The 12,136-nt window shown below is 60.2% G+C and overlaps 1 protein-coding gene across 1 annotated transcript; it reads left to right on the forward strand.

Annotated features, from left to right (window-relative positions):
- Window positions 1-7,830: 7,830 nt before the first annotated feature.
- On the forward strand, window positions 7,831-10,642 carry Neu4 (neuraminidase 4). Its single transcript, XM_026381964.2, is given in 4 exon segments — window positions 7,831-8,031; window positions 8,168-8,423; window positions 9,658-10,119; window positions 10,122-10,642. Coding segments are annotated over 4 exon segments (1,440 nt in total).
- Window positions 10,643-12,136: the final 1,494 nt, after the last annotated feature.

Raw genomic sequence — 12,136 nt, forward strand, 5'->3', positions numbered from 1 at the left:
GGGCTGGTGGCCCAAGGCCCGGCACCACACAGCCATCTTGCTCCCAGCCGCACGCCGGGAGAAGTGAAGTCCAGCATCAGCTCACATCTTTGTTTCTGCCTTCGAGGTTGGTGGGGATGTAAACTGGTAATGTCTCTTCTGGAGGGAAGTATGGGGGTGTTTATTACTACTTGAAAAGGCGTGTGGCTTGTGATAGAGAATTCTGAGTGTTCACCGTAGTACCAGGAAAGGAAAAGTGTTCTGAATGTTGTGGTGTGTGAACCATCCACAGACGCTGACTCCATGCTCTGGGTCCCAGTGAGGCAGCACGTCATGGTGGAGGGTGTGGGGGAGGAAGGCAGCTCAGCACTTGGCAGCCAGGAAGCAGAGACAGAGAGAGAGCCCCACTGACCAAGGACAAAATATACACCCCAAGGCACGCCTCCAGGACCCCCACTCCCAGCCAGACCCCACCTGCCTGTGGTCACCACCCAGCTACTCCCTGTCAGGGAGCAGTGCACTGCTTAGGTAAGGCCCTCCTGACCCAGGCTCTGCACCTCTGAACCGCCTCACCCGGCCTCACACCTGGGCTTTGGGGACGCCTCACATCTGGACCACAACAACCTATATTCAGAAAAGCCCACGTCCAAATTCTGCTGCCTGTAGATCACTTGAAGGAGAAGCTCCCTCAGACTAGGGGAGACTCAAGCAAAACTCAGCCTTGTAAATGAAGACAGAAAGCCCACAGTTCTACTGGTGAATTCAGCATCCCGCGAAGAGTACTGGTCGCTGTTTCTTATTACTTTGGGTGCAGGGGATTAGATGGAGGACCCAGGGTACCAGCCAGGCCCTTGACTGCACAGGGGGATGGACGAGGACCCAGGGTGCCAGCCAGGCCCTTGACCGCACAGAGGACAGGACCTGGGCCCAGGGTGCCAATCAGGCCCTCGACCGCACAGAGGACAGGACCTGGGCCCAGGGTGCCAGCCAGGCCCTCCAGCATGGGGCATGAGTCGGCCACCCTGCTTGGCCATCGCTTTCTTCAATAGCACTGTGGTGATTTCTATTTATTCTGCTGATCTTAAGAGCAAGAATAATCTGTATTCAAGACTGGCCTTCTTCATGAACCTGGTGGAAGTTTTTTTGGAGAAGAATTAAGTCTGTGGGTGAACGTGTACTTGTAAAAGTACAGACCTAAAATTCTGCGGATGGTTTGGCAGGTGAGAAAGAGGCCGGGTGTTTCCCCTGCATGCAGCCTTTTAGGGTGACAGTTGTGACTGACTGTCAGAAGGCCATCACAGAACATAAGGGTTCAGTGTCACTGTATTTTTCGATAGTGTTTCTCAGAGTCACCAAATCAGCCTCATGAGTTCATCGTCTCCACAAGAGAGGAGATGCACCTGCGGGATATCCAGGGCCACCTCCAAAATCTCCAAAGCCACAGCACACCCCACAGAGCTGGGATCAGAGAATGTCCCCAACAATGCCCCAAAGTCTGAAACCCTGTGAGCTGAGAGCAGGTAGCTTAACCAGGGACAGTCAGCCAGGGTCACAGAGGGTCACTTCCTGAGTCGTAAAGTGATTAAAAGACCACAAAAAGGCACGAACCCCAAACACTTCACCTTTTAATTTTCCTCAGTAATAAGAACCCCAGTAAAGAGCACAAGACCCAGGAAATCATCTTCACAAAACACAGACTAGTACCAAGAGTGCAGAAAACCCCTATGGGCTCCTGCAGAGGCCGCCCGGCAACCCACAGGCCAGTCCTGACCAGGGGCCCAGGTCTAACGACACAGACCCTGGGAGAGTGTCTGAGGCTGCGTGCACCCCACGGTAGGAGAGCCGAGCAGGAGCCGCTCCTGGGGGCCTGGCAGGGCCTGGGAAAGAGTTTTACAGAGGACACCCAGGACAGTTCACAGCCACCACAAGAGTTCCAGAACAGAGAGCTGAGCTCTGCAGGTCCTCGAGCAGATGCTCCAGTCTGACCTGGCAGCCGCGTCTCGTGGTCTCTGATGGAGCACAGGGGATGGGCCCAGGAGGAGCACAGGACCTGAACAGAGAGCTGAGCCACTGTCAGATGGGAACAAGGCAGAAAAGCTGCAGAGGAAGACGCGGCTGAAGACTCCACACAGGTCACAGAATTAAATCAGAGTCTCTTGAAAACTTTACCCCCAAAACGAACAAACAAAACTTTACCAAGAGCAGAAGACGCCTGGAGAAAGCCTCCTGCGTTTTTGGTTTTGGTACCAGGGACTGAACTCAGGGGCACTCCGCCCTGGACCTACCCCAGCCCTGTTTTGTGTTTTATTTGGAGACAGAGCCTCACTGAGTTGCTTGGTGCCTCACTTTTGCTGGGGCTGGCTTGAACTTGTGATCCTCTGGCCCTACCTTCTTTTATTCCTTCCTTAAATTTGCATTTTGAGGCAATCCTTTAAAAGGTTCTGAAATTAGGCAAATCAGTCTTTTTTATGAATAAAAATGATTTTCTATAGTCTTTATAGTTTTTCTCATCAAAAACACATTTTCTTCATGTATTCTTTGTATGTAGAATAATATATATTACTTAAAAATTTTAGCTTTTAGTCACCTTGATTTCCAGTGATGCCCAGGGGAGAGATGTTCTCAGTTACCTGCCACAGATCATCAGCTGATAAAAACACATCTTAGGAACAAGTTTGCTTCTTGATGTGACAGGGATGTCAGCGGACCCAAGTGCACACCTTGTCTTTTCTGCAGAGCATCAGACCTAGGTATGCGGGCGCCATGGGCGTGAGGTCCACTGTACATCCCACAACCAGGCATGAGCTTTCTGACCACTTCCAACATCCCTGTTCACCTCATCTGTCTATGTTTAACAATAAAGCTTTTATAAAGTCATAGAAGCTCTTACATACCCAGATTACTTGTGGAAACTGAGATATTAGGCAGGCAGAGGCTTAATTTCCAATTATTTCCTGGTTCATAAATACCCTACCTCACAGACTAACTGCTGGGCTGGAGGCTCGGGAAGCGCCCCTGCTGCTTATTTACTCTAAGTCAGACTCACATTTTTATGATCTTAAACATCTAGCCAAGATGGAGATAACCCGACCTGGCAGCAAACCCAGGCAAAAATGAATGCTAACAATTCTAAAGACATCTTCATTTTTACTTTACTAGTAAATGTAAAACCGACTTGTTCACCACAGATCGACTTACATCTGAGTCCTTGGAGGCATTTGGGTAACTAAGCGGTTCTCATCTATGTGAACACACACCTGCCGTCGGTGAGCTCACCCAGAACTCCCTCAGGGACTGGACTGAGGACCGCTGCGGTAGGTCCACTTGCATAACATACGTACACGTGTGTGCACAGAGATCTCACCTTTTTCACTTTACAATTCTGGTCATTAGACAAAAAACAGAGTGCTAGAAGCTACCAGCTTTTATAAAGACAACTGGATCCAAGTCCCACGTCTGACAGTCGGACAGGCTAAGGCCACCTGGTAGCACGGCGGACCCCAGGACTTCATTCTGAGAGCTGGTCTTACCGAGGCTATGGACCAGGGTTGGGGTGAAGCAGTCCCCACAACAGCTTGGCTTTTAAAAACCCTCTTCCCCGTCCCATCCCCCTTCCATCTTCAGGGGTTCGGGAGCTCCGTCAGATGTTTGCATTTTAGCAAGGAATGTGGGAGTAACCACCCGGAATCACCCGGCGTTTGATAGCACGGCCCTCTCTTTCATTTGCCAGAGTGGTCTGCTTGACTGGCCAGCACAGGCAGAAATGTGTTTAGAAATGGTTTTTAAAACACTATTCATGTTTTCTTCTTCTTTTTCCTGGTTCATATGGCAGACAAAGCTGTTTTTCTTGCGTTGGACAGACACAAGGGACGTCCTGCTGAGGCTGAGGTTCTGACTGAGGCACAAGGTGGCTTCAGGGAGGCAGAGGGCTCACTCTCTCTGTCTTATTGGGCTGCTCTTTGTCACCTTGCTGGTCAACTTGGTCACTGTGGTAAAATGCTTGAGAGAATCAGCTTTCAGGAGCAAAGGTTCATTTTGGCTCATGGCTCCAGAGGTTTCAGTTCAGGTTCACTTGGCCCCAGGGGTTCAGCCTGGGCCGGTGGGGGTAGGGGATGGGTGGCGAGAGTTGGCGGCCAGAGAGAGGGAAGGAAAAAGGGAGAGAGGGTTGGGGCAGAGCTCAGTTTCTCAGCTGCTCGGCTCAGCTCCTGGCCCCTAGGGAGCAGAGAGAAGGGACGAGGTCCAAACTTTCCCTTCTAAGCCTTCCCCAGGGCCCTACTGCTGCCAGCTGGGCCTGACTGCATAAAAGCAGGCCCCCGGCTGGCGTGCTCCGGGAGCCGTCCTCCCCCAGACTGCACCTGACCTGCACACCTGAGGCCCACCCGGGGTGGGGCCAGCTCCTAGGCCTGGCATCCACACAGTGCACCCTGGTTGTGCCAGACAGCTGCCACCACCCAGGGTTGCAGCCTGGGTGACTGGTGAGGCCCCACGCTGGTCACCATCTGCTGTGCCCTCACCCCGTAGCTTGGTCCCTGAGGGCTGTCTCTCTGCCTGGGGTAAAGGACAGCCCACCCCTGGAAGAGCACCCAAGGTGGCTTCTCACCTCCAGGGAGAGGAAGACCCTGTGGGCCCCAGCTCCCCTCTAGCCAGAGGTCCCATGTGGCTGCCCCCCTGGGTTTCCTCCTGGCTCAGGTGGCAGGTGAGGCTCTGAGGGGTCCTGGGGCAGTGCAGAAGGTGGAATGACAGAGACTTGGTGTGGGGACCCTGCGGCAGCCCACATGGCTTCCTGCAGTGGGTCCATAGGTGACCTTGCCGTTGACGTGAGGGTTCAAGGTTCTGAACCGTTGCCCTGGTCGAGGCCCAGGACACTTGAGGCCCAGGACACTTGAGGCCCAGGACACTCGAGGCCCAGGACACTCGAGGCCCAGGACACTCGAGGCCCAGACTGGAGAAGCCTCTGGAGGGGACAGAGCCATGTGAGGTCCCTCTTCCCCGTCCCTTCAGGCTGACACTCTGCAGCAAGCTGACGGGCACCATGATGAAGGTGTGCTGGCCCAGGAGGGTGTGGGACAGTGGCCCAGCCTGGCCTCAGAACTCCAGAGGTCTGGCCATCCCCTGCTGAGCCACAGAATGACCCCTGCAACCTCTCGAGGGGCTCAGGGGTCCAGGTGCCAGAAGACGAGTTTGTCTTGGGGGTCCCCTTACCTCCAGGGCCTGGGCTTCCCCTCCTTGGCTCTGCCTTGGGCAGGGGGCGAGTGAACACGACTGTGTGTCGGGACAGCCGTCCTGGTCAACCCCAAACCTGCTGAACTGGCCATGTGAGTAGGCGGCTGCTGCTGGGAGGCCCTGTTCCTCCTCTCAGACTAGGGGACATCCTGAGAATTTTCAGAGCTGGCCTGGGCCAGGGTGTGTGGTGTGTAGGGCCTGTCCCTTCTGAAGCCTGTTTCCCTCTGTCTGCTCCCTGAAGCATTCACCTCCTGCTCCTCCTGGCTGAGGCTGCGCCTGTGCTGACACCAGCCCGGGTGGGCCCAGGCTCTGGGGCACCTGCCCAGTGTGGAGAGAATGTTCCTCTTGTGCCCATGTGGCCTGGAGAGCCACGTGGCACTTGCACCTGCTGCTGGCGTGGGCACAATCACCCTTTGAGTGAAGAGCCCAGGGGCTTCCAGGAGACAGGAAGCTGCCTCAGAGGCGCCAGAGCTGGTGCGGGGTGAGCAGAGCCGGGGCTGCGGGGTGAGCAGAGCTGGTGCTGTGGGGTGAGCAGAGCTGGTGCGGGGTGAGCAGAGCTGGTGCGGGGTGAGCAGAGCTGGTGCTGCGGGGTGAGCAGAGCTGGTGCGGGGTGAGCAGAGCTGGTGCTGCGGGGTGAGCAGAGCTGGTGCGGGGTGAGCAGAGCTGGTGCGGGGTGAGCAGAGCTGGTGTGGGGTGAGCAGAGCCAGGGCTGCGGGGTGAGCAGAGCTGGTGCAGGGTGAGCAGAGCTGGTGCGGGGTGAGCAGAGCCGGGGCTGCGGGGTGAGCAGAGCTGGTGCGGGGTGAGCAGAGCTGGTGTGGGGTGAGCAGAGCTGGTGCTGCGGGGTGAGCAGAGCTGGTGCTGCGGGGTGAGCAGAGCTGGTGCAGGGTGAGCAGAGCTGGTGTGGGGTGAGCAGAGCCAGGGCTGCGGGGTGAGCAGAGCTGGTGTGGGGTGAGCAGAGCTGGTGTGGGAGTGAGCAGAGCTGGTGCGGGGTGAGCAGAGCTGGTGTGGGGTGAGCAGAGCTGGTGTGGGGGTGAGCAGAGCCGGGGCTGCGGGGTGAGCAGAGCTGGTGTGGGGTGAGCAGAGCTGGTGCGGGGTGAGCAGAGCCGGGGCTGCGGGGTGAGCAGAGCTGGTGCGGGGTGAGCAGAGCCGGGGCTGCGGGGTAAGCAGAGCTGGTGCTGTGGGGTGAGCAGAGCTGGTGCGGGGTGAGCAGAGCTGGTGTGGGTTGAGCAGAGCTGGTGCGGGGTGAGCAGAGCCGGGGCTGCGGGGTGAGCAGAGCCGGTGCTGTGGGGTGAGCAGAGCTGGTGCAGGGTGAGCAGAGCCGGGGCTGCGGGGTGAGCAGAGCCGGGGCTGTGTGCAGTCCTCCCTGAGGGCCTTCCTGGAGTCAATGGTGAGGCAGGTGGAGGCAGGGACGTCACGGGGAGCTGGAGGGGCCAGCAAGCCCTCCGGTGTCTGCTCCTGCTTGCCGTGAGTGTCGCCCTTCTAGGGCTCCCGCATGTGGGTCCCCATGAGCATGGGGGCGTCCCTGTAGCAGCAGGGGTTTTGGTTCTGGTCAGCTGTGTGACTAGAATCCTGATCTCGTCCCCACCTCCAAGTGCTCTAGGCTGACCACCTCTGTGTCCTGGTCTGGGATGTGTCTGGCTGGTGGCCTAGCCCGCTGGCCCCATACCTGCATCTCCTCCCCAGCACCCCAGCTGGGCTGCACACACTCACTGCCCCTGGTCTGTCTCTGTGCAAATCAGACAGAGACCCCTTGGAAGGTCCACCCCAGGCTGCCCTGGAGGCTGCTCCCTGGAGGCCCCTGCTCCTGGGCTTCAGGTTCCTGTGAAGTCCTCCGGGTCCCCTCAGGCCAGGGCCCCACAGATGTGTGAGGGATTCCTGGGATGGGGTCTGGACAAGCCAGGTGAGCTGCCCAGAGCAGGGCTCTGACCACCTGAAGGGGCCTGTGGGTGAGGGGAGGCAGGGCTGGCTGAGGTTCGTCTGGGGCAGTGGGATCAGGAGGCCACAGGAGGACCTTCCTCCATCCCTGCCTGGGGCGGTCCTCTGTCCTGAGTGTGGCCCCTCTTTGCTCCACCCCAAGCTCCTGCTGGGTCCCATCGCCACCTCCAGGAAGCCCCCTGCCCCCACCCTGTGCACCCGCTCAGGGTGGGAGAGAGGTTCTCACAGGGAGGAACTGGCCCTGGAGATCTGCAGCCCAGAGCTGCGTCCACAGTCCAGGCCTCCTGGTGGATGGCGGTTGCCATGTCTCTGGGCCCTGAGGGTCCTCCGGCCTGCCCTGCTGTCCTGTGGGAGGGTCCTGTGGTGTGGGGCACCCTGCACTGGAGGGGGCCTCTGCGGTGCACCCCACCCCGACCCTGCTCAGGCAGCCCAGCCCTTTGTGGGTCCCTTGGGGCCTTGAGTTTAGCCCCTCCTCTGTGGGACGCCCTGAGCGCTCCCCTGGGCACCGCGTGGGAGCCCGTGACCTGTCCTGCTGTCTGTCTTCCCTGTTGCTCAGTCCATTTGTGGACACAGATGTTCTTGTTGCTACAGCTCTGGCTGACCGTCTGCTTGGCCAGGCCATCCAGACAGACGGCGGGCAGGGCTGGGCTCCCTGGGACGGTCCTGACCCGCGGCCACTCTGACCTGCAGAGCATGGGGGCCCCACACATCCCGGGGCGGGCGGTGCTTTTCCAGCGGGAGAGGACTGGCCTGACCTACAGGGTGCCCGCGCTGCTCCTGGTGCCCCCTGGTCCCACGCTGTTGGCCTTTGCGGAGCAGCGACTCAGCCCCCACGACTCTCATGCCCACCGCCTGGTGCTGAGGAGGGGCACACTGGCTGGGGGCTCCGTGCAGGTGAGTGGTCAGCACAGAAGTGTAGGCTCCTGACGGAGGCAGCCTGGATGGGGAGGCTGAGGCCCGGTTCCTGAGCGCCTCCTGTCCTGGGCCCAGGCCTTGGGCATCCTGGCCAGTCACACTCCTCCTCTGGCAGTGGGGTGCTCTGCGTGTGCTGGGGACGGCCGTCCTGGAGGGGCACCGCTCCATGAACCCCTGCCCAGTACTGGACACGGCCTCAGGCACCGTCTTCCTCTTCTTCATCGCCGTGCTGGGCCACACCCCCGAGGCTGTGCAGATCGCCACTGGCAGGAACGCGGCCCGCCTCTGCTGTGTGACCAGCCGGGACGCTGGCCTCACCTGGGGCAGCGCCCGGGACCTCACTGAGGAGGCCATCGGGGCCACGGTGCAGGGTAGGCTGGCCAGGGGGGTGGCCCCCTTCCCCACAGGCCACCTGGGGCCTCCTGCTGGCCCTGCCAGCCGCCTGCTGAAACAGGCTTCAGTCCCGCTCTCAGGACTGCCTGGCCCCAGGAAAACCTCGTTCCCAGGCAGACGGGGCCAGTCCTCCACCCCAACGCCGGGTGGGCAGGGCGGGTGCCGCCAGCGGACCTAAGGCACTGTCCTCCCCCTGGCCGTGACTGTCTGCTGAGGCTGAGATCTGGCTTCCAAACCCATGGCCTCCCACCCCCATGGCCTCCCACTCCCATGGCCTCCTGCCCCCATGGCCTCCCACTCCCATGGCCTCCCACTCCCCATGGCCTCTTATCCCCCATGGCCTCCCATCCCCATGGCCTCCACCCCCGTGGCCTCCCTCCCCCATGGCCTCCCACTCCCATGGCCTCCCTCCCCCATGGCCCCCCTCCCCCATGGCCTCCCACCCCCATGGCCTCCACCCCCATGGCCTCCCACTCCCATGGCCTCCCACTCCCATGGCCTCCCACTCCCATGGCCTCCCACTCCCCATGGCCTCCCGCTCCCATGGCCTCCCATTCCCCATGGCCTCTTATCCCCCATGGCCTCCCACCCCCATGGCCTCCACCCCCGTGGCCTCCCTCTCCCATGGCCTCCCACTCCCATGGCCTCCCTCCCCCATGGCCTCCCACCCCCATGGCCTCCACCCCATGGCCTCCCACTCTCCGTGGCTTTGTCTTCTTTCTCCCTCCTCATTCAGCCCAGGTCACCTGGCCTTTGGACTCTGGTCCCCAGGCCTTCCCTCTGAGACTGCTGCCCCCTCCCTCCTCCAGAGCTGGCTGCCCACCAATCTTCGTGGCCACCCTGACCTCTGCTGGTAGGCACTGACCTTGGACTCCATGAGGAGGGAGATGGACAGTGGGCAGAGCTGCTCCTAAGGCCTCTTGGAGGCCCTCACACCAGACCTGCCCAACTGCTGTCTGCAGTGCATGCCTCGCCCTGGAGGCCACCCCCTGGACGTGGGGCTGGCGGCTGGCCCAGGTGTCCAGCCCTTGCCTCGTAGCCAGCCCTGGTCAGAACCCGGCACCAGCAGCTCTTGGCTCCTCAGGACACCCTGCGGCCTGTCCGCCTGACCTGAGGCACTGCCCGAACTTCCTCCTGCCCCTCATGGCACTGCCCACTGCCACCCCTGTAGGGGCACCCAGATCCCCTCTCACCTCTGCCTCCTCTGTGCAGGCTGGGCCACCTTCGCAGTGGGGCCGGGCCACGGGGTCCAGCTACGCTCAGGCCGCCTGCTGGTTCCTGCTTACACCTATCGAGTGGACCGTCGGGAATGCTTTGGCAAGATCTGCTGGACCAGCCCCCATGCCCTCGCCTTCTACAGTGATGACCACGGCCGCACCTGGCACAGTGGGGGCCTGGTGCCCAACCTGCGCTCTGGCGAGTGCCAGTTTGCCCCAGTGGACGGAGGCTTCCTCTACTGCAATGCCCGGAGCCCCCTGGGCAGCCGGGTGCAGGCCCTCAGCCCCAACGAGGGCACGTCCTTCCTGCCCGGGGAGCTGGTGCCCACCCTGGCCGAGACTTCCCGGGGCTGTCAGGGCAGCATCGTGGGATTCCCTGCCCCAACCCCAGGAAGGCCTCAGGATCAGGGGCAGTCGCCGGGCACCGGGAGTCCCCCTCCCCCTCCCCCCTCTGTCCTGGGGTCCCGGAGCCCTCTGGGGAGGGTGCTGAAGACCCTAATGGGGGCTTGGTGTCTTCTCAGCCCTTCTGCCTCCCACAGCCCTGGGGGAGTGGCTCAGGACAGCCTGCCCCTGAACCTGGGCTTGGTGAGGACAGGGGGGCCTGGATCCCAACGCTCCCCCTGCCCTCTGCTGCCCCACCTCGAAGCCCCACCTGGCTGCTGTATTCCCACCCTGCGGGGCGCAGGGCCCGGCTCCACATGGGCATTTACCTGAGCCGGGCCCCCCTGGACCCCCACAGTTGGACCAAGCCCTGGGTGATCTATGAGGGCCCCAGTGGCTACTCTGACCTGGCCTTCCTAGGGCCTGTGCCTGGGGCAGCCCCAGCCTTTGCCTGTCTGTTTGAGAGCGGTGCCAGGGTCTCCTACGAGGAGATCTCCTTCTGCATGTTCTCTCTGCCCGAGATCCTGGAAAATGTGCCTGTAGGCCTGGAGCCACCCCCCTCTGGGGACAAACCTCGGGGGCACTGCAGGCCCTCTTGATGGGCCCTCTGGCTGGGCACCCTGGGAGGGGGTGGAGTACACATCCTGGGGTGACCGCAGGATGGACAGAGCTCTGCACCCGGCTTCTGCCCTGGCGGTGGACCCTGCAGTGGAGGGGAGAGGTTTGCCTGTGGGTGGGGTGGGAGAAGGCCTCTTCCCCAGGCTGACCAGGTGGCCACTGCAGCTCTGGAGCCCAGGGTCTCGTCTGCCCGGATTTTCCTTCCTCACTGGCAGACTGGCAGCTCATGTTCAGCAGAAAGCTTGCTACTCTCTGGAGTGAGAACCAGAAATAAAGGGCTGAGTGGTGTGTGGTGCACGTTCCCGTGTCCGAGCCCTGGGAAGGCGCTTCTCCAACCCCCTGCCTCAACCCTCCCTGCCCTGACCACGCTGCCCCAAATGCTCAGGGGTGGCCGGCAGAAAGGAGGTCAGGAGGAGGAGAGGACTCGTGCCCCTCTGTCTGCTGTCCACTCGGTGCTGACCCCACCATGCTGGGATATGTTGATGGGTAAGGCCTTCCCGTCTCTGAATTTCTGGCTGCAGAAGCCACTGGGCTCCATCCTGCTGGCTGCCCCTGCCCAGAGGAGGGCGCATCTCCTGGGACCAACCAGCGTGCCCTGTGCACCTGGAGAGGGCTCGGGTGGCATGGGGCTGCTTTTAAAGTCCGACTTTCTAGTTATAAAATCGAATCTCTTTCTTTCTTTTTTGGGGGGACTGGGGATGAACACAGTGGTGCTTGACCACCGAGACACATCCTCAGACACATCCTGGATCTCACTGAGGATCTCACTGAGTTCCTAGGGCCTTGGTGAATTGCCGAGACTGACTTTGATCTCGAGATCCTCCTCAGCACTGGGTCACAGGCATGTCCCACCACGCCCGGCTGATGATATCTAGAAGACAGATAACGCTCTTGTCTGTCATCTCTCATCTATTTACCTGTCAATCACCTGTCATCTAGCTGTCTCTCACCTATCCATCTATCATCTGATATTTATCTATCATCTAGCTGTCTGTCATCTATAACTGTCTTTCTCTCTCTTATCTATCATCTCTCTGTCATCTCATCTATGTCTGTCATCTGTCAATCATCGATCATCTGTCAATCATCTATCTATAGGCATGTTGCAGAAAACATGGAAGAGGTAGACAGCTCCTCAGAAGGACTGGAAGTGGCCCGCGGAGCCTCTCCTGGGCTGTGCCTGGCCTTCTGTGTGCCTCCCCGACCTCTGGCTTGCTGGGCACTGGTGCCCTTGGTGGGCACTCTGGGCCAGCAGTAGGTCTCACACGCCCTTGTGTCATTTCTTCACGTGTCCCTGCCCTGTGACCAGCTCCTTGGGTGTTTCTGGTCTGAGTTCCTCCTGAGGTGGCATGGCGCCTTGGGCTGTCTTCCCCGCAGGGTGGAGCGTCCAGGGAGCCTCCAGGCTACAGAGGGTCCCCAAGGGAGCAGAGGACCTCTTCATTCCGGGGCTCTGTGCTGCTGGCCGGGGAGCTGCT

Source organism: Urocitellus parryii, chromosome 1 (assembly GCF_045843805.1).
Source record: "Urocitellus parryii isolate mUroPar1 chromosome 1, mUroPar1.hap1, whole genome shotgun sequence".
Lineage (NCBI taxonomy): Eukaryota > Metazoa > Chordata > Mammalia > Rodentia > Sciuridae > Urocitellus > Urocitellus parryii.